The sequence below is a fragment of the Salmo salar genome, chromosome ssa02, assembly GCF_905237065.1.
Source record: "Salmo salar chromosome ssa02, Ssal_v3.1, whole genome shotgun sequence".
Taxonomy (NCBI): Eukaryota; Metazoa; Chordata; class Actinopteri; order Salmoniformes; family Salmonidae; genus Salmo; species Salmo salar.
Genome location: NC_059443.1, coordinates 87,663,023 through 87,690,426, shown reverse-complemented (window position 1 = coordinate 87,690,426; position 27,404 = coordinate 87,663,023). Strand labels below are relative to the sequence as shown.

Sequence of the window (27,404 nt, the reverse complement as noted above, 5' to 3'; positions counted from 1 at the left end):
AGGAACTTAAACGTTAGCTTTTTTACATGGCACATATTGCACTTTTACTTTCTTCTCCAACACTTTGTTCTTCCATTATTGAAACCAAATTGAACATGTTTCATTATTTATTTGAGGCTAAATTGATAGTATTTATGTATTATATTATGTTAAAATAAGTGTTCATTCAGTATTGTTGTAATTGTCATTATTACAGTGGGGGGGGGGAGTATTTGATCCCCTGCAGATTTTGTACGTTTGTGTCACATTCTTCTTTGTCAGATGATAAAGAAAAATCATTGTCGGACCAAAACGCAGCAGGGTTATGTGCACTCATCTACTTTTATTGAATTGGCAAAGAAGGAGAACCAAAATAAACACGTACACAAAACACAATGACGAAATAACAGGCCGGTAAGTCATTAAGACTATACCTAGCACAATCTCCCACAAACTACCAACACAAACACATACCTATATATAGGACTCTCAATCAGAGGCAACTAGGAAACACCTGCCTCCAATTGAGAGTCCAACACCCAATGACCTAAACAAAGAAATACTAATACTAGAATGAACATAGCCCAAAAACCCATAAATAATAAATCAAACACCCTTCTAAACAACCAACCACCCCGAACCACATAAAACAAATACCCCCTGCCACGTCCTGACCAAACTACAATACAAATAACCCCTATTACTGGTCAGGACGTGACAGTTTGCCAACTTACAAAGAAATGATCAGTCTATAATTTTAATGGTAGGTTTATTTGAACAGTGAGAGACAGAATAACAACAAAAAAATCCAGAAAAACGCATGTCAAAAATGTTATAAAATGATTTGCATTTTAATGAGGGAAATAAGTATTTGACCCCTCTGCAAAACATGACTTAGTACTTGGTGGCAAAACCCTTGTTGGCAATCACAGAGGTCAGACGTTTCTTGTAGTTGGCCACCAGGTTTGCACACATCTTAGGAGGGATTTTGTTCCACTCCTCTTTGCAGATCTTCTCCAAGTCATTAAGGTTTCGAGGCTGACGTTTGTCAACTCGAACCTTCAGCTCCCTCCACAGATTTTCTATGGGATTAAGGTCTGGAGACTGGCTAGGCCACTCCAGGATCTTAATGTGCTTCTACTTGAGCCACTCCTTTGTTGCCTTGGCCGTCTGTTTTGGGTCATTGTTATGCTGGAATACCCATCCACGACCCATTTTCAATGCCCTGGCTGAGGGAAGGAGTTTCTCACCCAAGATCTGACGGTACATGGACCCGTCCATCATCCCTTTGATGCGGTGAAGTTGTCATTTCCCCTTAGCAGAAAAACACCCCCAAAGCATAATGTTTCCACCTCCATGTTTGACGGTGGAGATGGTGTTCTTGGGGTCATAGGCAGCATTCCTCCTCCTCCAAACATGGCGAGTTGAGTTGATGTCAAAGAGCTCCATTTTGGTCTCATCTGACCACAACACTTTCACCAGTTGTCCTCTGAGTCATCAGTTGTCCTCTGATGTTCATTGGCAAACTTCAGATGGGCATGTATATGTATTCTTGAGCAGGGGGACCTTGCGGGCGCTGCAGGATTTCAGTCCTTCACGGAGTAGTGTGTTACCAATTGTTTTCTTGGTGACTATGGTCCCAGCTTCTTGAAATCATTGACAAGATCCTCCCGGGTAGTTCTGGGCTGATTCCTCACCGTTCTCATGATCATTGCAACTCCACGAGGTGAGATCTTGCATGGAGCCCCAGGCCGAGAGGTATTGACAGTTCCTTTGTGTTTCTTCCATTTGCGAATAATTGCACCAAATGTTGTCACCTTCTCACCAAGCTGCTTGGCGATGGTCTTGTAGCCCATTCCAGCCTTGTGTAGGTCTACAATCTTGTCCCTGACATCCTTGGAGAGCTCTTTGGTCTTGGCCATGGTGGAGAGTTTGGAATCTGATTAATTGATTGCTTCTGTGGACAGGTGTCTTTTTTACAGGTAACAAGCTGTGGTTAGAGCACTCCCTTTAAGAGTGTGCTCCTAATCTCAGCTCGTTACCTGTATAAAAGACACCTGGGAGCCAGAAATCTTTCTGATTGAGAGGGGGTCAAATACTTATTTCCCTCATTAAAATGCAAATCAATTTATAACATTTCTGACATGCGTTTTTCAGGATATTTTTGTTGTTATTCTGTCTCTCACTGTTCAAATAAACCTACCATTAAAATTATAGACTGATCCTTTCTTTGTCAGTGGGCAAATGTACAAAATCAGCAGGGGATCAAATACTTTTCCCCCCCACTGTACAAATAAATAAATGTTAAAAATCGGCCAATTAATTGGTATCGGATTTCTTTTTGGTCCTCCAATAATCGGTATCGTTTTCGGCCTTGAAAAATCATAATCGGTCGACCTCTACTCCAGACATGACACTTGGCATTCAGGCCAGAGTTCAATCTTGGTTTCATCAGACCAGAGAGTCTTGTTTCTCATGGTCTGAGAGTCTTTAGGTGCATATTGGCAAACTCCAAGCAGGCTGTTATATGCTTTATACTGAGGAGTGGCTTCCATCTGGCCACTCTAGCATAGAGGCCTGATTGGTGGAGTGCTGCAGAGATGGTTGTCCTTCTGGAAGGTTCTCCCATCTCCACAGAGGAACTTTGGAGCTCTTAGTTGTTCTAAACTTCTTCCATTTAAGAATGATGGAGGTCACTGTGTTCTTGGGGACCTTCAATGCTGCAGACGTTTTTTGGTACCCTTCCCCGGATCTGTGCCTCGACACAATCCTGTCTCAGAGCTCTACGGACAATTCCTTTGACCTCAGGGCTTAGTTTTTGCTCTGACAACTGTGGGACCTTATATCGACAGGTGTGTGCCTTCCAAATCATGTCCAATCAATTGAATTTGCCACAGGTGGACTCCAATCAAGCTGTAGAAACATCTCAAGGATGATTAATGGAAACAGTATGCACCTGAAAGCAATTTTGAGTCTCAGAGCAAAGGGTCTAAATACTTATGTAAATAAGGTATTTCTGTTTTCACTTTTTCATTATGGCTGAAACAATGCATTCAGAAAGTTATGTTTTATAATTTAAAAAATTTAACGTTTATTTAACTAGGCAAGCCAGTTAAGAACAACTTCTTATTTACAATGACTGCCTATAACGGCCAAACCCAGACAACGCTGGGCCAATTGTGCACCGCTCTATGGGACTCCCAATCACGTCCGGTTGTGATACAGCCTGGATTCGAACCGCTTAGACCGCTGCACCACTCAGGAACCCCAAAATCATGTTAAAGTGCTGTCCCCACCTAAAATATATCTAGGTCAACCAAGAGTCATCTGTTCTTTCTACCAATCGATTGAAAAATACACGTTATAAAATTTCAACCAATTTATAGACACATCCCATGTGTTTTAATAAAATGAACTATATGTACTGAACTTGTCTGATGCTTTAAGCATGCGCAAGTAACTAAGACACACAAATGACTTGAGGGAGCCAGTCATCAATATAACCTAACCAGAAGGGAAAAAACCTCTTCCCGACTTTGTTTACTTGCTGTTTGAGGTGAAGAAAAAATGTATTTGAGAAGCTCCACAACTCATTAGTGGTGGTGCGTTAAGACAATAAGAAATACTATCAGACATCCCCAAATGGGCTCATTTATAGGCCTACATTTGTGTGCAGGCCAGGTAGATTATGTGTAATCAGGTGTGCGTCCTTACTCAACATTGACAGGAGTGTTTCAAACAAAAGACAATTAATAAATTGACAAAACTGACGCATCTTGCGAGTAAGGTCTGGGTGGTCTGCCAGGGGCCGTTTCATTTAGTGTCCGTTTGGGTCGGCATGGGGGAATGATTGTATTTCCCCATAGTATGTTGTACCGAAGTTGACCGACTGAAAGGGAGCGTAACTTTATGACTGTAATTACTCTTCCCTGAAGGAGGGAAACGAGGTACAACACCTGTTTGGCCCCGCCTGTTCCTGGGTCGGTGAAGAGCGATATTAAATTGAATATGACCTAAGGCTCGTATATCTGTGTTTATTATATTATAATTAAGTCTATGATTTGATATTTGATAGAGCAGTCTGACTGAGCTGTGACTGAGTGGTGGTAGGCAGCAGCAGGCTTGTGAGCATTCATTCAAACATTCATTCAAACAGCACTTTCCTGCAGCTCTTCGCAATGCTTGAAGCACAGCTCTGTTTATGACTTCAAGCCTATCAACTCCCAAGATTAGGCTGGCAATACTAAAGTGCCTATAAGAACATCCAATAGTCAAAGGTATATGAAATACAAATGGTATAGAGAGAAATAGTTCTATAATTCCTATAATAACTACAACCTAAAACTTCTTACCTGGGAATATTGAAGACTCATGTTAAAAGGAACCACCAGCTTTCATATGTTCTCATGTTCTGAGCAAGGAACTTAAATGTTAGCTTTTTTACATGGCACATATTGTACTTTTACTTTCTTCTCCAACACTTTGTTTTTGCATTATTTAAACCAAAATGAACATCTTTCATTATTTATTTGAGACTAAATAGATTTTATTGATGTATTATATTAAGTTAAAATAAAAGTGTTCATTTAGTATTGTTGTAATTGTCATTATTACAAATATATATATTTAAAATCGGCCGATCTAATCGGCAGCGGACTTTTTTGGTCATCCAATAATCGGTACCGGCGTTTAAAAATCATAATCGGTCGAACTCTACTACGTTATTGTTTGTTAAACACTTAGTGTACAAACCCTCTTTGTCAGGCTGATGGCAAAGCTAGCCAAAGAGCATTTTACTGGTTGAAGTGTTTTTTAAGTATGAAGCAGTTCATCTGCGACAATAACACACAGAAATTAAGCAGGAGATTCAAACGAGCGTTACAGTTATAATCCAAAAGTAATGTGAAATGCACTCATAAGCAACATATAAATGGAGGCTATTTTTGCTGTCAGCCTATGAGAACTCCCCTGAGTTTTCCCCCACGGTGGTGAATTAGTGAATAGACACAGAGCTTAATGTGAGTTTCCTTGAGTAGCACTCCTGATCTTGCGCTGTAATATTCAGAATACATTGTGAAAAACTAAAATCTTCGCTCACCATTTTTGCTCCAACCAGATATACTACATCCATAACTATCGGTTTCCTCATTAGCAGGGAGGTGTTTCTGCAATCAAATTTCCCTCGTGCTGTAATTTTAGCAAACACAGAAAGGGGCCTATATTGGAGACCAGAAATTGTCTGGAACATTGCTTAGGATTTCAACAACTTGAATAACTTATTTCTAGTTACTACTAATGTGAAAACAAGACAGAATTACTTGTTGCTTACTTGACTGTCTTAATTGTCAAATAATTTAACAGACGTCAATTGTTGTAAACTTCATGGGTATGATCTGGGCATCACCTTTTACCTCAAATAAACAGTGGACTTTGTTGTTCACACAGGAGAGAGACGGGACAATCGTGTATCCTCTGGGGAGCCTCAACAACATCATGATGCCGACGAGGCAGAGAAGAGTCTCTCCAGATCAGAACTCCTCAAGAGACACCAGCAGAGACCCACAGGGAAGAAATCTTACTGCTGCTCTGACTGTGGAAAAAAATTCAACTCTTCAGTAAAACTTAAAATACACCAGCGAACACAAAGGAGAGAAAACTTATAGCTGTAATCAATGTGGGAAGAGTTTTACTACATCTGGTCATCTGACTTTACACCGGAGAACACGCACAGGAGAGAAATCTTATAGCTGTGGTCAATGTGGGAAGGGTTTTGGTCAATCTAGCCAGCTGACATTACACCAGAGAACACACACAGGAGAGAAACCCTATAGTTGTGATCAATGTGGGAAGTGTTTTGTTCAATCTGACCAGCTGACAGTACACCAGAGAATACTCACAGGACAGAAACCCTATAGCTGTGATCAATGTGGGAAGAGTTTTACTACATCTGGTTCTCTGACTGTACACCAGAGAACACACACAGGGGAGAAACCTTATAGCTGTGATCAATGTGGGAAGAGTTTTGGTCAATCTAGCCAGCTGACATTACACCAGAGAACACACACAGGAGAGAAATCTTATAGCTGTGATCAATGTGGGAAGAGTTTTGTTACATCTAGCCAACTGACTGTACACCAGAGAACACACACAAGACAGACACTTTTTAGCTGTGATCAATGTGGGAAGAGATACTCTAGTAAAAGATATCTGATTAAACATCAGAAAATACATGAAGGAGTTGTTTCATGATATCAATGAAATAATGTCACAATGTTGAATGTTTTAACATTGTAGAAGGATTGTGTGGAATGTCAATGTAGAACCCTGTTTGCCCCTGTATAATTGATTTTAGCCTCAGGGGGAAAATCCAGGCTCTGAATTGAAAGAGTTACTGTTTATGTGATTGAACAAAAAGTGACTAACAAAAAAGAGTTGTGTTCCACTTACCACGTTGGTGACCCACTGGAATCACAATGAAACACTTCAAAATGTAGCTAGCTGTTTACCACGTTGGTGACCCACTGGAATCACAATGTAACACTTCACAATGTAGCTAGCTGTTTATCACGTTGGTGACCCACTGGAATCACAATGTAACACTTCACAATGTAGCTAGCTGTTTATCACGTTGGTGACCCACTGGAATCACAATGTAACACTTCAAAATGTAGCTAGCTGTTTACCACGTTGGTGACCCACTGGAATCACAATGTAACACTTCAAAATGTTTAGGTTTTCAATATATCCAAAACTGTTTCTGCATATTGGTTATTGATTTGGACATGTTACAATGGTGTTTTGACATTGCACTATTCCCATTTAGCAAAATGTCATTCAAAAGACATTGAAAATAAGATTATTCCAATATATGTTCGGTTGTAGTTGAAAGTTTAAAAGATGTATTTTCTGGTCGTTTTTTCAATGACTTCAAAACAGCTTAATTTCAACGTACAATCAATTTTATTAACAAACTTACATCACTCCAGTATTTCTTGACAACATTTAAGTGCTAATTGTCTTTATTCCACTACTGAAGAAGCATGTCTCAAATCACCTCATATTTCAAACATCCAGCCTGACAAAAGATACATGTTTTATTATTCCATGCCTCACCGTTAAGTTAATTATTGCCAATACATATTAACAAAGGGGTGTACATTTGGTTTTGATATTTCATATTATACAATTATGTAACATTTAGTAATCATAGTTATTCATGCAACCAATTGACAATTTTTGGGTACAATTATATTGGAATTTTTACCCTGCTTTTATATCCAACAACATGCCTATCTAGTGAACCCTGAAAAGAGAGAGAAGCTCCGCAGTGAGGTGGAAAGTTACTATGGATATCGCAGGAGTTTCCTCTTGAAATCAGACATGTCCGTGGTAAGGACAACTTGGTTGCTGATTATCTCAAGGGTGGGCAGTCAAAAAGATTTGTGTTTTGCGTTTAGCCTGTGTGTTACCATGGATCACAATTTATTTTGACACGTTTTTCCGTGTTGTAGATGAGTTTTATCTCTTATTCTTATCCATATTTTTTTTAAACTGCACTGTTGGTTTGGGGCTCTTAAGTAAGCATTTCACTGTTTTGTCTACACATGTATTCAGCGCATGTGACTAATGCAATTTTATTTGAGTTTTGTTTGGGCTCGTTCCAAGGGGATGAGAGTTCTAGAAGGTAGTGAGTTTTAGGATTCTATGGAAAGAAAAATGTTTTTTTTTTAAATAATACGATTGTATATTATTATTTAGAAATACGTGTTTTTAATTGTTGACAGCCAGTAGACATCATGTTTATATTGTAGAAGGTGAAGCATTGTAGATGATTATGTGAAATGGAAGTTGTAGAGATACTCTGAATGATTGGCTATGAAAAGCCAACTGACATTTACTCCTGAGGTGCTGACCTGTTGCACCCTCTACAACCACTGTGATTATTATTATTTGACCCTGCTGGTCATTTATGAACATTTGAACATCTTCTACACCTGCATTGCTTGCTGTTTGGGGTTTTAGGCTGGGTTTCTGTACAGCACTTTGTGACATCAGCTGATGTAAGAAGGGCTTTATAAGTACATTTGATTGATTGATAGTACAACTGAAATGTGTCTTGGGTACATATTGGTGTCACCTCGTTAGTCAGTATGTGTTACACCTGTGCTGGCTTGTCCATCTCGTTAGTGGGAAGGTGTTTCACCTGAGCTGGTCCAGGTTCTATTTAAGAGTGTCTGGCCCAGTGCTCCAGTTGTCTTGATACATGTGGAGAGTCAACACCTTTAGTTGCTCCACCTTTTTGGTTTGCTTCCTGTCTTTAAGTTTGGTGTGGGTTTTTCTTTTCTTTGCCTCTTCTTGGGCAGATTTAGTGGGTCTCATGGTGGGTGTCTTTTAGGTCCCAGTTGTTGTTACTAGTCAACTTTCAGTGGACACCCCCATAGTGTCTTTCAGAACCCCTCCTAAAACCCCACCTGTTTAGTTGTGGTTGTTGTCAGTGACTCATTGTTAGTTCCTCTTCTGTTTGAGCAACATTTTAGATTTTTCTTGCTGGGAAACGTAACAACAAACAATGTAGTAAAACAAGCTTATATTTTGGGTTGGATGTTGCATCCAATTAAAATATGAACAATCAATGGCATTTCCTTAGAATGTTAGTCTTGTTTTTTATCATATGTTTGTTGTGGTAAATATTTGTTTATTTTCATTTATTTGTTTTTTCCTGTGAAGCCATTGTGTTGCATCCATGTCTGAAATGTGCTCTATAAATAAAGCTTGATTTGATTTGAACATATTGAAAAACAAATTAACCCAATGACTGACCAATCAACAGACTTGCAAAACCAATGAACAAATATGTGCAAAAGCAACACATATCTTGGTCCATCTTAGTATAAAAAACATATCTTCAACTATGTCAAAATAGTGCATGGTATGTACCTTTAGTATCACTTTTCAACCAACCCAGTTCATTTGTTGAAGATGAAAAATGTTGAAATCAACAATATGTTAAAGAATTCAACTACTGGAAACTGAAACAAACAAATGGATCAACTTCACTTTTCCAGCCTGCTGAAGGCATGGTGGAGTGGTAAACACCACCCCCGGCTCTACCAGGGGTTTGAGGTGGTCTCCCACAGCTCTGCTTATGTCATGTTCTGTGGCTTTGCTGTTCCATTTCTTGACTGCCCCTGCAACACAGAAAGAAACACATTTAGTCATATTATATAAAACACTCAAAGTAATGGATATGGAGCATCAATGGCCTCAGTTACACCTGGCAACTAAATGTGACTTCTGTCATCCGATCACTCCAAGCTGCATTAGGTTCAGATCTACCAGGATGGGCCTTTGACAGTCTGGACGCAGTCAGGCCACCTAATATGCATAAGTAATGTAAAGAGATGGGGTGAATGAGTGGGGAAAAGTACTTTCTACACAAATGACCTTCATAATATCAAAGAACAAATGTGTGTGCCTGAGGGGGAATTAACTTTCATACAGCCAAAAGGGGTGAGAAATTACACCAATATCAGTGGACAATTTGCACTAATGTAAATAAACATAGATGATGGAACATATTCCATTTTGCTGACGTGATGAACCACTAAGGGGACATAAATATTTACCATCTAAACCATGTGTGACCTCTCACCTCTCTGGCTGTAGAAGTGTTATTCCTAACCAGTCCCTCAACAGCTCTCTGACTGAGCTCCACCCTCACTGGGTCTTCAGAGGAGAGGAATGCTGAGGAGGGATGGAAGGATGAATGGATCAGTCACTCAATGAAGTGTAGAGCTGCTGTCTGACAAAATCACTATTTTAGTAGTTCATTAAAGTAAATAAGGCTTTATGACTGCTGAATACCAACTATCAATCACTTAGATCATGTATTTACAGGTAGCCCATTAAAGTTGACATTTAAAATGGTTAAGGTTAGGGTTTAGGGTAGGGATGTCCCAAGGATCCCAGATAGCATTGACCATTGTGCATTCTTCTGTCTCTTTTACATAGCAGGTGATGGGTTCTGACTTCTGAACTTTTAAATATGAAATATCCTTATTATGTGAAATTGAATGAAACAATAATGTATGTTGATGCTAATATGATGTACAATATTCCATGATGTTTCTATATGATAACAATAGAGTAATATATTTAATATGATGTACAATATTCCATGATGTTTCTATATGATAACAATAGAGTAATATATTTAATATGATGTACAATATTCCATGAAGTTTCTATATGATAACAATAGCGTAATATATTTAATATGATGTACAATATTCCATGATGTTTCTATATGATAACAATAGCCTAATATATTTAATATGATATACAATATTCCATGTTTCTATATGATAACAATAGCGTAAAATATTTCATATGCCATATACAATTTTTTTAAGTTTCACTAATTCATTTTAATTAACTTAATCATTATGATTCAACATCAGTTCACCGTCTCACCTCATACTGTATTGGAGCAGCAGCAGCTGACTGCCCGGTTCAACATCAGTTCACCGTCTCACCTCATACTGTATTGGAGCAGCAGCAGCTGACTGCCCGGTTCAACATCAGTTCACCGTCTCACCTCATACTGTATTGGAGCAGCAGCAGCTGACTGCCCATTTCAACATCAGTTCACCGTCTCACCTCATACTGTATTGGAGCAGCAGCAGCTGACTGCCCGGTTCACCGTCTCACCTCATACTGTATTGGAGCAGCAGCAGCTGACTGCCCAGTTCAACATCAGTTCACCATCTCACCTCATACTGTATTGGAGCAGCAGCAGCTGACTTGATCGTTGATGCTAATCATCATGTTTGAATCTGAGAGTAAATAGAGCCGACTACACTCTAAAAATGAAGGGTTCAACTGGAGTTGTTCTCAGATCCCCTAAGAACCGTAGGGTTCTTGGTCAATGAAAAACAGCCCCAAAAGGTTCTTCAAAGAACTTGTTAGAAGGTGGGTTCAACGAGGAACCACCGTTTTTGCTGGACTTCTTCCGGGAACTTTGCAATTACAACTGAAAACGATGGTGACAAGTTTGGATGCGACAACAGTTAAAAAGGTTAAGTTGGGTTGATGTTTGGCTCTGAATATGTCTCGAAATAATTTATATAATAATATAACATACTTACAATGAATAACGAAGACAATGATGGTTTTCTGTGAATATCTTCCATAACGTTACTATAGTTAATGAACGTAAATATTAGTAAGCCGGGTTTGACTGTCGGCGTTGTATGAGCTACAGTACAGTACCGTCAGCTAGCTAGCTAACGTTATGTCCTAACTAGGCACAACTAGGTTTGGATTATTTCCTCAACTATATTCTTTCCCATATATTGTATATCGTTTCCACAAAGCCAACACGGCTTTACACTTCATTAACGTTTGTTTCCAATCTATAGCAGTTCTCGCTTTTGTGATAATGAACTAGCTAACGTTAGCTTCGTTAACTAACTAAGGATGGTGACCTGTCCAGACGAGATGTTACAATGAACTGGATCGTCAATGGAGGTCTTCCTCTTTATATAGCCTGCTACAGCATGCAATACTATTAATTCACAAGGGGGCATAACGTTACATGTACAATACTATCCCATTTTGGAAACGTTACATGGACAATACTATGCCATTTTGGAAACGTTACATGTACAATACCATCCCATTTTGGAAACGTTACATGTACAATACTATCCCATTTTGGAAACGTTACATGTACAATACTATCCCATTTTGGAAACGTTACATGTACAATACTATCCCATTTTGGAAACGTTACATGTACAATACTGTCCCATTTTGGAAACGTTACATGTCCGCCCCCTTGTGGAGGGAAATTAATATCTTAGATGGTAGTTGTAGATGGGATTCAAATGCATAATGGTATTAATACAGTGTCTAGACTACCTCTTTTGTATAAATGCCCTTCAGAATCCTAACACAGTATTGCCACGCAGCAAAATGTTGCGTATAATCTTTCAAGTCAGCCTGATAAAATATTGAACAATTTGTGTACAAAGATATCTTGAAATGTGATATTAGGCCTGTATGGCAGTACTGTTACTGTATGGCAGTACTGTATTGGCTAGTGCTTTCTCCAATATGTTCTTCTATTTTGCATTACATTGTATGTTGATGCCATTTATCTTTCAATATTTATTTATATATATGTTTTAATACTTGTAAGACTATTCTTTGACACATTTTCTCTTCCTTTGATATTCTTATAGGATTGTTGCGGTTCATTTCCTTGTCAATCATTGGCTCATTGGTGAAAATTAGCATTATGACAATATCTTTAATAAAATCATTCAAAACCTTTATTAATGCAATGCAGACAGAAGTTGCCAACAGGAACATAACGCATGTTTCCGAGTAAGTTCTGCAAAAAAGTAAAAGTCCCAAGTTGCTTTTATTAAACCCGAAGTCCAGCCATTACATCATTACCTTCTACTCATGAGACCAAGCCCATGCAGCCACACAGCTATACAAACGTAGAGTTTCAGTGTTATCTAAAAGCTTAGCAGTAAATGTCCAAGTTGATTTATAGTGGAATGTCCGACTAGTGTCTTACACTCCCCTGCAGAGTCCTGTCTTCACAGTCACACATTTCTCAGACAGTTTTGTTATAAGAGGCAGTAGAAAAGTACTGTGGAACAATATTAAACCTCATAATGTATATATATATATATATATATATATATATATATATATATATATATATATATATTGTTAATCTGTAGTCTAGGAGCCTATAAATGTAAGGAGGGAGGGGTCTTATAACCCCTCCCCTTTCATTAATACAACATTAGCATAATCAATTATTATAATACATCAAACATTTGGTGTTGCCCCTATCGTGAACCTCTAACACCCCTTAAGAGAATGCTCACCACCAACAGAAAACAACTTCTATTTCACATTATAATCAACTACAATGCTTCACCTTCACCAATATAAACATGGTGTCTACTGGCTGTCAACAATTAAAAACAAGAAAAAAACATTTTTTCCCCCCACTAGCTTCTAGAACTCTCGTCTTCCTAAAACTCACTAGCTTCTAGATCTCTCGTCCCCTTGGAACGAGCCCAAACAAAACTCATCTCCAAAACGGAAAAATGTGCAGTCAAAATAAATTGTGATCCATGGCAACTCACTGGCTAAACACAAAACTTTTTGACTGCCCACCCTTGAGACAATCAGCAACCAAGTTGTCCTTACCTCAGACATGTCTAATTTCAAGAGGAAACTCCTACAATATCCGTAGTAACTTTCCACCTCACTGCGGAGCTTCTCTCTCTTCTCAGGGTTCACTAGACAGGCATGTTGTTGGATCGGGGCCCAGTCCCCAATGTCATGCTCTAGTACATTTGGGTTGGCACATCTGAGAATGTACCCTGATATTCTAAAAGCAGGGCAACAATGTCAATATAATTGTACCCAAAAAATGTCATTTGGTTACATAAATAATTATCATTACTAAATGTTACATGAAATGTAAATATGAAATATTTGGTTGCATAGTCTTATTTTCAACAGCTTTTCAATTACATTTTGCTAGGTGGGATAGCCCCAACGTCAAAACACAGTTTTAACGTGTCCAAATCAATAACCAATATGCAGAAACAGTTTGGGATAAATTGAAAACCTAAACATAAAATGTGCTATATACACAAACATCTGCCACAATAATCATATTACTTGTATTTTTTTTAAACAAGCACCGTATAAACTGCACAAGCACCAAAAACGCTGTTGTTTTGACAAGTAGCAATAAATCACTGATATCGATTAGGGAAATCAGGTTGCATGTGCTGTTGAAACTAACACAACAACTAAAAAAACACATGGAAATGGGAGATATATTTTACCTCACTGGTTAGAGGACAACCTGCAGAAGACAGTCAGCTACATTTTGGAGTGATACATTTAAATGTAGGGGTCGCTAAACAAAGGAACACAACACTTATTTGTCATCACTCATCGGTATCATGTTGAAATCAGTTGTGCGACAGGAGGGAGATGAGGTTGCACGTCCTGTTAAAACTAACAGCATAAAAACCACAGAATCTGGGTATAATGTGTACATCACTAGTTAGATGACAATTTATAGAAAACAGCTCGCTACATTTTGAAGTGTTGCATTTTGATTCAAGTGGGTCACTGTGGGAAGTGCAACACAACTCTTTTTTTGTTAGTCACTTTTTGTTAAATCACATAAATAGTAACTCTTCCAATTCAGAGCTTGTATTTTTCCGTGAGGCTAATATCCATATCAGGCTGAAATCAATAGAACAGGGGGCAAACGTTTAGGGTTCTACATTGTGACATTATTAAAATACTCCTACTACAATGTTAAAACATTCTACACTGTGAGATTATGAAAACAATTCCTTCATTTATGTATTTTCTGATGTTTGATCAGAGATCTTTTAACAGAGTATCTCTTGTCACATTGATGACAGCTATGAGATTTCTCTCCTGTGTGTGTTCTCTGGTGTGCTATCAGGCCACTTGACTGAGTAAAACTCTTCCCACATTGAGTACAGCTATAAGGCTTCTCTCCTGTGTGTGTTCTCTGGTGTGATATCAAGGAGCATGACTGATTAAAACTCTTTCCACATTGAGTACAGCTATATGGTGGTTTCTCTCCTGTGTGTGTTCTCTGGTGTGATTTTAAATCACTTGATCTAACAAAACGCTTTCCGCAGTCAGAGCAGTGGTAAGGTTTCTCTCCTGTGTGTGTTCTCAGGTGTACTTTCAGGCAGCTTGCCTGAGTAAAACTCTTCCCACATTGAGTACAGCTATAAGGTTTCTCTCCTGTGTGTATTCTCTGGTGCACGATTAGGGAGCTTGACTGAATAAAACGCTTCCCACATTGATCACAGCTATATGGTGTTTTCTCTCCTGTGTGTGTTCTCTGGTGTGATTTTAAATTACTTAAGCTAATAAAACTCTTTCTGCAGTCAGCACAATGGTAAGTTTTCTCTCCTGTGTGTGTTCTCAGGTGTACTTTCAGGCAGCTTGCCTGAATAAAACTCTTCCCACATTGAGTACAACTACACGGTTTCTCTCCTGTGTGTGTCCGCTTGTGTAATATCAGTCCATTTGGCTGAGTAAAACTCTTCCCACATTGATTACAGCTATATGGTTTCTCTCCTGTGTGTATTCTCTGGTGCATAACCAAGGAGCTTGACCGAGTAAAACTCTTTCCACATTGAGTACAGCTACATGGTTTATCTCCTGTGTGTGTTCTCTTGTGTACCTTCAGAGAGCTAGATGTCGTAAAACTCTTCCCACATTGAGTACAGCTAAATGGTTTCTCTCCTGTGTGTGTTCTCTGGTGTACTGTCAGAGAGCTAGATGTAACATAACTCCTCCCACATTGATCACAGCTATAAGATTTATCTCCTGTGTGTGTTCTCTTGTGTAAAGTCAGATAGCTAGATGTAACATAACTCTTCCCACATTGATCACAGCTATAAGGTTTCTCTGTTGTGTGTGTTTTCTGATGTTTAGTCAGATTGGAAGATGTAGTAAAACTCTTCCCACATTGAGTACAGCTATAAGATTTCTCTCCTGTGTGAATTAGCAGGTGTGTTTTCAATGAATATGATCTAGAGAAACTCATTCCACAATGAGAGCAGTGGTATGGCTTTTCTCCTGTGTGGATTCTCCGGTGTATTTCAAGTTCTGATTTAGATTTGCAGTTCTTCTCACAGTCAGAGCAGCAGTAAGGATTATTCAATGTGGGTCTCTGCTGGTGTTTCTTGAGGTGTTCTGATGTGGAGAGACTCTTCTCTGCCCTGTCAGCATCATGATCTTGTTGAGACTCCCCAGAGGACCCAGGATCGTCACATCTCTCTCCTGTGTGAACGACAAAATTAAACAGATGGTTAAAGTCCCACAACAGCAGAAATCCACTCTTTATTTGAGGTCAAAGGTGATGCCCAGAGTGTACCCATGAAGTTGTACAACAATTGACGTCTGTTAAATTATTTGACAATTGTCTTAATACAGTCAAGTGAGCAACAGTAGTCATATTTTGTCTTGTTTTCACATTAGTAGTAACATTACATTTTTTTTTTACATTTTAGTCATTTAGCAGACGCTCTTATCCAGAGCGACTTACAGTTGTGAATGCATACATTTCATGCATTTTTTTTTTGCCCCCCGTGGGAATCGAACCCACAACCCTGGCGTTGCACACACCATGCTCTACCAACTGAGCCACAGGGAAGGCCATCAATAACTACTGGAAGATCCTAACAGTAACACACACGTACTGTAGGACCGATAACTTCACCTAACAACAACATAGACCTACTGTAGTACCCATAACTTCACCTAACAACATAGACCTACTGTAGGACCCATAACTTCACCTAACAACAGCATAGACCTACTGTAGGACCCATAACTTCACCTAACAACATATACCTACTGTAGGACCCATAACCTCACCTAACAACAACATAGACCTACTGTAGGACCCATAACTTCACCTAACAACAACATAGACCTACAGTAGGACCCATAACTTCACCTAACATAAATCTACTGTAGGACCCATAACTTCACCTAACAACAACATAGACCTACTGTAGGACCCATAACTTCACCTAACAATAACATAGACCTACTGTAGGACCCATAACTTCACCTAACAACAACATAGACCTACTGTAGGACCCATAATTTCACCTAACAATAACATAGACCTACTGTAGGACCCATAACTTCACCTAACAACATAGACCTACTGTAGGACCCATAACTTCACCTAACAATAACATAGACCTACTGTAGGACCCATAACTTCACCTAACAACATATACCTACTGTAGGACCCATAACTTCACCTAACAACATAGACCTACTGTAGGACCCATAACTTCACCAAACAACATAGACCTACTGTAGGACCCATAACATCCCTTAACAACAACATAGACCTACTGTAGGACCCATAACTTCACCTAACAACAACATAGACCTACTGTAGGACCCATAACTTCCCCTAACAATAACATAGACCTACTGTAGGACCCATAACTTCACCTAACAACAACATAGACCTACTGTAGGACCCATAACTTCACCTAACAACAACATAGACCTAATAACAGACTCTAAAGGAGTCTTTTAAAACCCACAACCACTCTTGAATCAAAAGAATTTGCAAAAAACTATTTGACAGAGGAGAAGGGGTACAAAAATCAATAAATGATCTCTTTCAAGGACAGTCTCACAAAAACCAAGCATTCTTGCATTCTTACTAAACTCTGATTTACCTCCCCAAAATATCTCTGCACAACATCTATTTACACCTCTTCTGGATGGAAACTACAAGTGTAATGGCTGCGCTCAATGCAATGGCACTTATAAATGTAGATCCTTCAAACACCCCAAACAGGGAAACAGATCCTAATCAAAGGTGTTATCACGTGCACCACTAAGGCAGTTATTTATCTTAGAACTTGTCCTTGTTCTAAAATCTATATGACGTATCCAGTTGCGACCCACTTTTTGGAAGTGAACCCCTTGATTTCGTCCCTACATTATATCAGCATCGAACACGTCACCCTCCCTAGGAGAGGGGGTGACCTCGACAATTTATTGTTAAAAACAAGAGGCTGCCTGGATCTTTAATTTAAAGACCTTTGCTCCCGTCTGTCTCAATGTAGCCATTATTGAAATATTGCTATTCATTGTAAATGTTTCTAGGTCTATGTAGCCAAATTGTATCTATGACCGTATGCTATCCATTTATGTTTTATATGTTCTATTTATATCTGTAAATGAACCAATGATATCAGGCCACACTCAGACATGATTACAGATACCTGTGTGTGTCCTTTGACACAATATAAACCAGTTACCTGCAGTGTTTGTCATTATACCGTGATGAAGACAGCTTGTCTGTGAAAACGTTGGTTATTAGGTTATTAAATTATTGCATCTGAGCTCCTAGAGTGTGAGGTTCTCCTTCAGGCCACCGGGGTCTGACAACTTGGATGGAAAATTACTGAGGAAAATAGAGGACGACATTACCACTCCTATTAACCATATCTTCAATATAAGCCTACTAGAAAGTGAGAAAACCCTACCTTGTCACAACACAACTGATTGACTCAAACGCATTAAGTAAAGACATTTCCCAAATTAACTTTTAATTATACATTTTTCTGTGACAAACGGTGAATTAGTTATTGATTTATACCGATTTAAATTGAATTTTATAGATGATGTATTTCTATAAAATCGAAACTGGAAGTTTTATTCAAAACAAAGGTTGTAAAAGTATGCTAGACATTTATATAATAAATCATACCTAGTTTAATGTTTCTGTAACAATCAATTAATTAGTTATTGATTTTTACAATTTTAATTATTTTGGCCAATGTCTGAATATAATTCCAACTTTAGCTCGGTCAGAACTTTCATTGTCTAGGTCTCATTTTTAGCCATCTTATTCATTGCTATAACCAGGACATTGTGATTAGGAAACTATGAGAACCACACAAAGTCCAGGGGGTGATCACGCTCTACCACTAAGGGTCAGTTTAGTTGGAGCAACGTAAGACAGTCTCGTGTTCCTAATTGTATGTTTTAGTAGCATGAATTGTTCCTGTTGACACCGAGGTGAAGAGTGGAATAATGGAAGGAATGAATCCCAGCCTGACGCTCATCACCTATGGAAGGCGGGACTTCCAGTCAGGCGCGGATTTCATTGGCCTTTTCAGGTGTGATTTTAGATCCTTCAACCGAAGTCGCGACTCCCCATAGTATGTTGTACCAAAGTTGACTGACCCTTAAGGGAACTACACTGCCATAAATACAAGGAAAGTCAAGTAGTGTTTTATTTTAAAATATATATACAAATCCGGCAAGGAACCAACTCTGAGAAGGGTTTAAAACAAAGGTTTCAAACAATTCATAAATGTTAATGAATGTAGGTATGTTTCGCCTTTAATGTAATGGAATTGAAAACAATGAAAAAAGGCTTATAGCTGTGTTTGAATACCCATACTAACATACTGTATACTACATACTTAATGAGTATATACTACATACTATTAGTTAATTGTAGTATACTGTAGCTACATACTTAATGAGCATATACTACATATTATTAGTTAATTGTAGTATACTGTAACTACATACTTAATGAGTATATGCTACATACTATTAGTTAATTGTAGTATACTGTATACTACATACTTAATGACTATATACTACATACTATTAGTTCATTGTAGTATAATGTAACAACATACATAATGAGTATATGCTACATACTATTAGTTCATTGTAGTATACTGTAACTACATACTTAATGAGTATATACTACATACTATTAGTTCATTGTAGTATACTGTAACTACATACTTAATGAGTATATACTACATACTATTAGTTCATTGTAGTATACTGTAACTACATACATAATGAGTATATGCTACATACTATTAGTTCATTGTAGTATACTGTAACTACATACTTAATGAGTATATACTACATACTATTAGTTCATTGTAGTAAACTGTAACCGAACCGTTTCCTTTCAGTTGAGCACTCTTCTCCTGTCTACCGGAAGTTTATGCTGTTGCTATGCAACCTCTTGCTACATTTACATTTTACATTTTAGTCATTTAGCAGACGCTCTTATCCAGAGCGACTTACAGTAGTGAATGCATACATTTCATTAAAAAAAAATTCTGTGCTGGCCCCCCGTGGGAAACGAACCCACAACCCTGGTGTTGCAAACACCATGCTCTACCAACTGAGCTACAGGGAAGGCTAAAGTGCTAGCTAGTTAGCATAACACATTACTAGTTAGACATTTTACGACTTCAGGTGTGTTTTTAAATTCAATCTTGAATACCAGAGTGCTTCATAAATTCAGACCGTTGTCAGGTTGTCCGTTTATAAATTCAGACCGTTTCTCTCTCGGAGCCACTGGCCGCTCCGGCCGAGGAGTTGGGTTGATTTGACCGTTCTGACCTTAGCTTGCTAGCTACTTCCAGACACAATTGAGACTCTGACCATTTTACTCGCCCTAGCAGAGCTGGTTAGGCAGTTTTCATGTTATCCAGAGTGACTGTAACTGTGCTGCTGGAAAACATTTAATTACAATTTTTGCCTACGTTTACTGACACCTGGACATATTCAACGGGTGTTGAGTGCTAGTAAATTCATTATTCTGCTCTCTGGTACTCAGACGAGAGTGCTCTGAAATCAGAGTAGATAGCCAGAGCGAATTTATGAAAGCACCCAAATGTCCATTGAGAACGCACACGACTATACCATTTAGCTAAGCTAAGGATGACGGGTATGTCATGACGTTGCCCTCTTTGAGTACAGGGAGGACAGTTGATCCCCTCCCCCTTGCACCATCCCCCAACCTACCTCCCCCACCCAGGCCCTGTGTGAAGGGGTGGTAAAATTCTAGAGGAGAATCTCTTGCCACATGGCCCAGTTGAGACACAGAGGGGTTTCATAGAGAGACAAAGGAAATTCTTCCAACTCACAGAATTGGGGAACCGAACGACATTTATGTTCTGGAGAAGGTATAAAAGATTGGTGAAGAATCCAGCTACGAACTGGTCCGCTTGGTACAATTTTGTGATACTCAGAAGAGACAATATTACCATAATACTGTTTATATAATAGCCTCAGCTATGGGACTTGCATCTAAATGGTTGTATAAAATGTATTAATAAGGATAAAGCTATTTGTAATACATTGAGATGCCATGTACTGATGTTAATGTGATAGAATGTATTTCTGTACCAGATTAAATCAGTCATCGGCACACCCCCAGGGACACAGACAGGACCAGGCATCATGTGACAAGCCTGTTCTATGTTCACGTATAAAACCCCACCCTGATTTACTTTCTTTAGACCAGCTTACCTCAGAAGAGAGAGCCAAGGTTTGACCCCCAATTCCTCTACTGAAAGTTAACTATACCACATGGTTAAACTTTTAGACTATCGAGACCGACAGAATAAGAACAAGTCTTTGATATTAATTATTAGTCTGCAGCTAAGTAAATTATATAATTGAACGCGAAGACCAACTTAACATCCATTCTATAACGACATTAATGAATGTCGCTTTGAAAGATCCATTCTAACCGAGAGAGAGAACTCTCCAACAGAACGACTCTCCAACAACGATCCCGACGACACACTGAGCGTAAATATATATTGATTGCAATTGTTCCCGAATGAGTGAGCGTTCATGTGCAAAGGATTAGCATATCAATTGTTAATATTAATGAACTCTGTGTGCCTCCTCAGCTGCCCTTTTATGACCCTTTGTTTAACAAGACACTAGCCATGCCTGTTTAGCCCACAAGGGCACATTACTCTACCAATTCTTTGTGACGATAATTACTGTTTGTATGCTTTCTGTGAATTACTTAGTTTAGTAAATAAATGATTTTAAGACAATTGATGTATGGATGACTTTAGTAAAGGCTGGATTCGTGCAGATACAACAATTTACGACGTTTGGAATGAGACTGGACGCGAGGTAAAATACACCATTTAAACCAGAAGATAATCGGCCTATACTATAATATATAATGTTATAATATAAGAAAGTTATATTAGGAAAATTATAACTTTGTCATCTGAATATTTTCCTTGGTGCCCCGATCTCCTAGTTAATTACAATTAAATGATTAATCAGTTTAATCGCGTGCTAATAATTACAGGGAGTTATTTGATAAACATGTCTTCGGTTTAATGGTACCCCAAAGACACGTCAGGTACAATCAAGTCAATAAACGTTGGGTAGTTAGTTAGATAGAATATAGTTAATATACTGGCAAGTTTGATGTATAAGTAGCCAACTAACGTCAGGTAGCTAGTTAAAACCTCACTGGGGTAGGGGGCAGTATTTTTACGTCCGGATGACAAGCGTGCCCGTAGTAAACTGCCTGCTACTCAGGCCCAGAAGGTAGGATATGCATATTATTAGTAGATTTTCTAAAACTGTTTGAATGATGTCTGTGAGTATAACGGGGGACCGGTACGGGAAAAAAAAAAAATGAAATGAAATGTATGCATTCACTACTGTAAGTCGCTCTGGATAAGAGCATCTGCTAAATGACTAAAATGTAAATGTAAAATGTATAACAGAACATATGGCATGCAAAAACCAGAGAAAAAATCCAACAAGGAAGTGTGGAAATCTGAGGTTTGTAGTTTTTCAAGTGATTGCCTATCTAATATACAGTGTCTGTGGGGTCATTTTGCACTTCCTAAGGCTAGATGTCAACAGTCTTTAGAACGTTGTTTCATGCTTCTACTGTGAATGGGGAGAGAATAAGAGCTATTGGAATCAGATGACTGAGAAAATGACATGAGCTCAGTGGCACGCTCCAGTGAGAGTTCGCTGTGTTCCTTTTCCTTTATGAAGACAAAGGAATCGTCCGGTTGGAATATTATGGAAGATTTATGATAAAAACATCCTAAAGATTGATTCTATACATCGTTTGACATGTTTCTACGAACTGTAATATAACTTTGACTTTTCGTCTGAACTTACTGCGCAAGCACAGTGCATTTGGATTACTCGACTGGACGCGCGAACAAAAAGGAGGTATTTGGACATAAATATGGACTTTATCGAAACAAATTAACATTTATTGTGGAACTGGGAGTCCTGGGAGTGCATTCCGATGAAGATCATCAATGCTATTTCTGAGTTTTGTTGACTCCACAAAATGGCAGGTTTGGTTTGGTGACTGTGCGCTGTACTCAGATTATTGCAAAGTGTGCTTTCGCTGTGAAGCTTTTTTGAAATCTGGCACAGCGGTTGCATTAAGGAGAAGTGTATATATAATTCTTTGAATAACAGTTGTGTATTTTATCAACGTTTATGATGAGTATTTCTGTAAATTGATGTGCTCATTCACTGGAAGCTTTGGGAGGCAAAACATTTCTGAACATTACACGCCAATGTAAAATGGGGGTTTTGGATATAAATATGAACTTTATCGAGCAAAACATACATGTATTGTGTAACATGAAGTCCTATGAGTGCCATCTGATGAAGATCATCAAAGGTTAGTGATTCAGTTTAGCTGTATTTCTGGTTTTTGTGACGCCTCCCCTTGCTTGGAAAATGGCTGTGTGGTTTTTCTTGTCTAGGTGCTGTCCTAACATAATCTAATGCTATGCTTTCGCCGTAAAGCCTTTTTGAAATCGGACACTGTGGTTGGATTAATGAGAAGTTTATCTTTAAAATGGTGTATAATACTTGTATGCTTGAGAAATTTGAATTATGAGATTTTTGTTGTTTTGAATTTGGCGCCCTGCTATTTCAATGGCTGTTGGCGAGGTGAGACGGTAGCGTCCCACCTACCCCAGAGAGGTTAACATGTCGGTACATACTGCTGTAATAACATGCAAGCAAATTGTCAGCCAAAATATCGTGTACGGTAACTTACTTGAAAAGTAATTACTTTATTACATTGCTTAACATGTTCTTAACATTTGTCATAATTAGTTAAAGCAATTAATTTGTTTCGGCTCTCGGACTTCGGCTGCATATTTTCCGCCATTTTCTTCAAGTCTGAAAATTATGTGAAGCCACGCCCATTTCCTGAAGAATTGCATTATGGGCCCTAAAGTACTGCGTGTATACGTCATATTTTGGCGAATTTAGTACGACATCCGGGAGCTTTTGGCATACTAACTACATCAACGCCATCGATAAGAGACATTACTGTGCAGCCGTATTCATCGACCTGGCCAAGGCTTTCGACTCTGTCAATCACCACATTCTTATCGGCAGAATCGACAGCCTTGGTTTCTCAAATGATTGCCTCGCCTGGTTTACCAACTACTTCACTGATAGAGTTCAGTGTGTCAAATCGGAGGGCCTGTTGTCCAGACCTCTTGCAGTCTCTATGGGGGTGCCACAGGGTTCAATTCTCGGGCCGACTATCTTCTCTGTATACATCAATGATGTTGCTCTTGCTGCTGATGATTCTCTGATCCACCTCTACGCAAACGACACCATTCTGTATACTTCTGTCCCCTCTTTGGACACTGTGTTAACTAACCTCCAAACGAGCTTCAATGCCATACAACTCTCCTTCCGTGGCCTCCAACTGCTCTTAAACGCAGGTAAAACTAAATGCATGCTATTCAATCGATCACTGCCCGCACCTGCTCGCCCGTCCAGCATCACTACTCTGGACGGCTCTGACTTAGAATACGTGGACAACTACAAATACCTGGGTGTCTGGTTAGACTGTAAACTCTCCTTCCAGACTCACATTAAGCATCTCCAATCCAAAATTAAATCTAGAATCGGCTTCCTATATCGCAACAAAGCATTCTTCACTCATGCTGCCAAACACACCCTTGTAAAACTGACCATCCTACCGACCCTCGACTTTGGTGATGTCATCTCTAAAATAGCCTCCAACACTCTACTGAACAAACTGGATGCAGTCTATCACAGTGCCATCCGTTTTGTCACCAAAGTCCCATACACTACCCACCATTGCGACCTGTACGCTCTCGTTGATTGGCCCTCGCTTCATACTCGTCGCCAAACCCACTGGCTACAGGTTATCTACAAGTCTCTGCTAGATAAAGCCCCGCCTTATCTCAGCTCACTGGTCACCATAGCAGCACCCACTCGTAGCATGCTCTCCAGCAGGTATATCTCACTGGTCACCCCCAAAGCCAATTCCTCCTTTGGTCGTCTTTCCTTCCAGTTCTCTGCTGCCAATGACTGGAATGAATTGCAAAAATCTCTGAAGCTGGAGACTCACATCTCCCTGCCTAGCTTTAAGCACCAGCTGTCAGAGCAGCTCACAGATCACTGCACCTGTACATAGCCCATCTGTAAACAGCCCATCTATCTACCTACCTCATCCCCATACTGTGTTTATTTATTTATCTTGCTCCTTTGCACCCCAGTATCTCTACTTGCACATTAATCTTCTGCACATCTACCATTCCAGTGTTTAATTGCTATATTGTAATTACTTCGCCACCATGGTCTATTTATTGTCTTAACTTACCTAATTTGCACTCACTGTATATAGACTTTTTGTTTTCTTTTGTTCTACTGTATTATTGACTGTATGTTTTGTTTACTCCATGTGTTGTTGTATGTGTCGAATTGCTACGCTTTATCTTGGTCAGGTCGGAGTTGCAAATGAGAACTTGTTCTCAACTAGCCTACCTGGTTAAATAAAGGTGAAATAAAAATCATACTATGACCAATAAGCATACTATATACTCAATTCACGTCACAAATAGTATGGTTAGTATGAGTATTCTAACACAGCTAATGACTTATCAACAGCTCTAACAATTTGACCCCCACAGGAAATCTACACTGGCAGTTATAGAAAGACCCATTTACTATATAACCATTGATTCTTGAAGAATATAACTTATAAACACCTCAAATATTTCAACTGTATTACCCCATCAGAAACCAAAACATAATCTCATAAAACGCCACTGTTTGTCAACAAGCACTGTATAGCCTTGAAATCTTGTTTAAAACTATAATTTTGACCTTATGGATGGCCAGTGCTTGTATTCATAGTGTAGTGAATTCAGGGGGTAGCCCTGAGCTGGACTCAAACCTGGGTCCAGCAACTGTCAAGCCAACACCTTATAACTGTCACGCCAAGATGTCTGAACTTCTTGAGGAGGTCGTTAGGTGTTGGGTTACGGTCGCAACAATAGCTTTCTCCATGAATGTGAGAGTGGTTACATTTCTCCAGCCCCCATTCCTCAGCTGTTTACCAAACCAAGTCTCAGGGCTGACAATTTTTTGCTGTTTAAATCCTAGGTTACCCCTATAAAATAGCGTCACATCTATCAACCAATCTGCAGTTCAAACAATAACAAAGCTGTCATTCCACCACTAGTTTGGTTATAAGATGATGATGGGGCTGGAGAAATGTAACTACTCTGAAATTCATAGACAGACCTACGGATGCAAGCACTGACCATCCATGATATCAACATTATAGTTTTAACCATGTTTTGAGTGTTTGAGTGTTTACAGTGTTTGTTTATCATTTACATTGTTTCTAAACATTGGAGTAAAAAAATGCTTATTTGTAGTTCTGATGGGGTAAACAATTGAACTAAGCTCATGAGGCATGTGTTATATTCTTCAAGAATCAATGGCTATAAATAATTTAAAAAGTCTAAATATGGATGTAGCTATTGCATATTTCCCCTTTAACATCAAACATCAGTTCAACAACTGCAGAGTTTGTGCCTCTGTATTTAAGACACTACTTACTAGTGTTAATCATGGCCCGTTTATCGTTAGAACCATTGGATGCCTTAAGATGCCTTTGGGAAACCGAGCCCAGATATCCCGTTTCATCCTCTTCATCCTCGTCTCCTTCCAATGTGACAGTCATCTCCCCATCCTCCTCTTTCACCCCAAAAACTGCACCCTCCTCTTTCTCTTCCTCTTCTTTAACAGTAACATCCTCTTTCTCTTCCTCTTCTTTTACTGTAACATCCTCCTCTTTCACTCTGAACGCGTCTTCCTCTTCTTTCACTGAAACGTCTTTCTCTTCTTCTTTCACGGTAACAGCCTCACCCTTTACTTGTTTTTGTATTGTGACATCCTCTTCCTCCTCTTTCACGACAACGTTCAGCCACAGACCCTCTTTCTCCGTCCAGCAGACCTCTTCTTTAGCAAGAGGAGAGTTGTTTAGTGAGCTCATGGTCGGGAATGCTAGCTAGCTATGCTAATGCTAACTTAACCAGCCCGTTAGCTGACTAATAACAACAACACCGTAAATATGAAATTAAAACGGATAACTAACTAGACGACAGAAGTGGGTTTAAAACACAGTGGCTAATATATACACGAAAGCGTCTAAAGAGCTTTATTGGTTCGGCTATTTTGTCTAGCAAGCTACCGAGGTGGCTGAATAACTGCTGCTACTGTTGAAAGAAGAGTTCCGTCCACTACATTATACGTCACAATAACAGCATCGCCTTAAAGCCCCACATGATGTATTGTTACACCATGTAGGACCAGTATAGACCTAGTCCGTTCATTATATACATCTACATGATGTATTGTTACACCATGTGGGAGCAGTATAGACCTAGTCTGTTCATTATACACATCTACATGATGTATTGTTACACCATGTAGGAGCAGTATAGACCTAGTCTGTTCATTATATACATCCACATGATGTATTGTTACACCATGTAGGAGCAGCATAGACCTAGTCTGTTCATTATATACATCTACATGATGTATTGTTACACCAAAATAAAGGGAAATTATATCATTTTATACTAATACAATTGCTCAGAGAAAGAGATTTAGTTTAACATGTAATTCTCAAAATGTAGGGGTCTGAATTATTGAAAACCATG

General features: G+C 38.9%; 3 protein-coding genes across 3 annotated transcripts in view; 2 read left to right on the top strand and 1 right to left on the bottom strand.

Annotated features, from left to right (window-relative positions):
• The window catches only part of LOC106606994 (zinc finger protein 180-like), a gene marked incomplete at both ends in the record, with an annotated part of 52,615 nt that extends 46,570 nt beyond the window's left edge, over positions 1 to 6,045 (top strand). Inside the window, one exon of the mRNA XM_045711887.1 lies at positions 5,772 to 6,045. Within this exon, the coding sequence (XP_045567843.1) occupies positions 5,772 to 6,045 (274 nt within the window). The remainder of the gene's footprint in view (positions 1 to 5,771) is intronic.
• LOC106606985 (zinc finger protein 850-like) overlaps positions 1 to 27,404 on the top strand; it is an 898,172-nt gene that overhangs the window by 591,804 nt on the left and 278,964 nt on the right. The window lies entirely within an intron of this gene.
• On the bottom strand, positions 13,922 to 26,532 carry LOC106606993 (zinc finger protein OZF-like). Its single transcript, XM_045711838.1, has 2 exons — positions 26,299 to 26,532; positions 13,922 to 15,861 (listed from the first exon to the last, which is right to left on the bottom strand). Exons 1-2 carry the CDS (start codon positions 26,420 to 26,422, stop codon positions 14,390 to 14,392), a joined length of 1,596 nt encoding a protein of 531 aa, XP_045567794.1. The 5' UTR covers positions 26,423 to 26,532; the 3' UTR covers positions 13,922 to 14,389.

Bases quoted from the DNA above. Each gene is read 5' to 3' on its own strand.
- LOC106606993 (XM_045711838.1), bottom strand. From the start codon at position 26,422: ATGACTGTCACATTGGAAGGAGACGAGGATGAAGAGGATGAAACGGGA. The intron at 15,862-26,298 runs GTAAGTAGTGTC...TCGTTCACACAG, and splicing joins ACGGGCCATGATTAACACTA to GAGAGAGATGTGACGATCCT.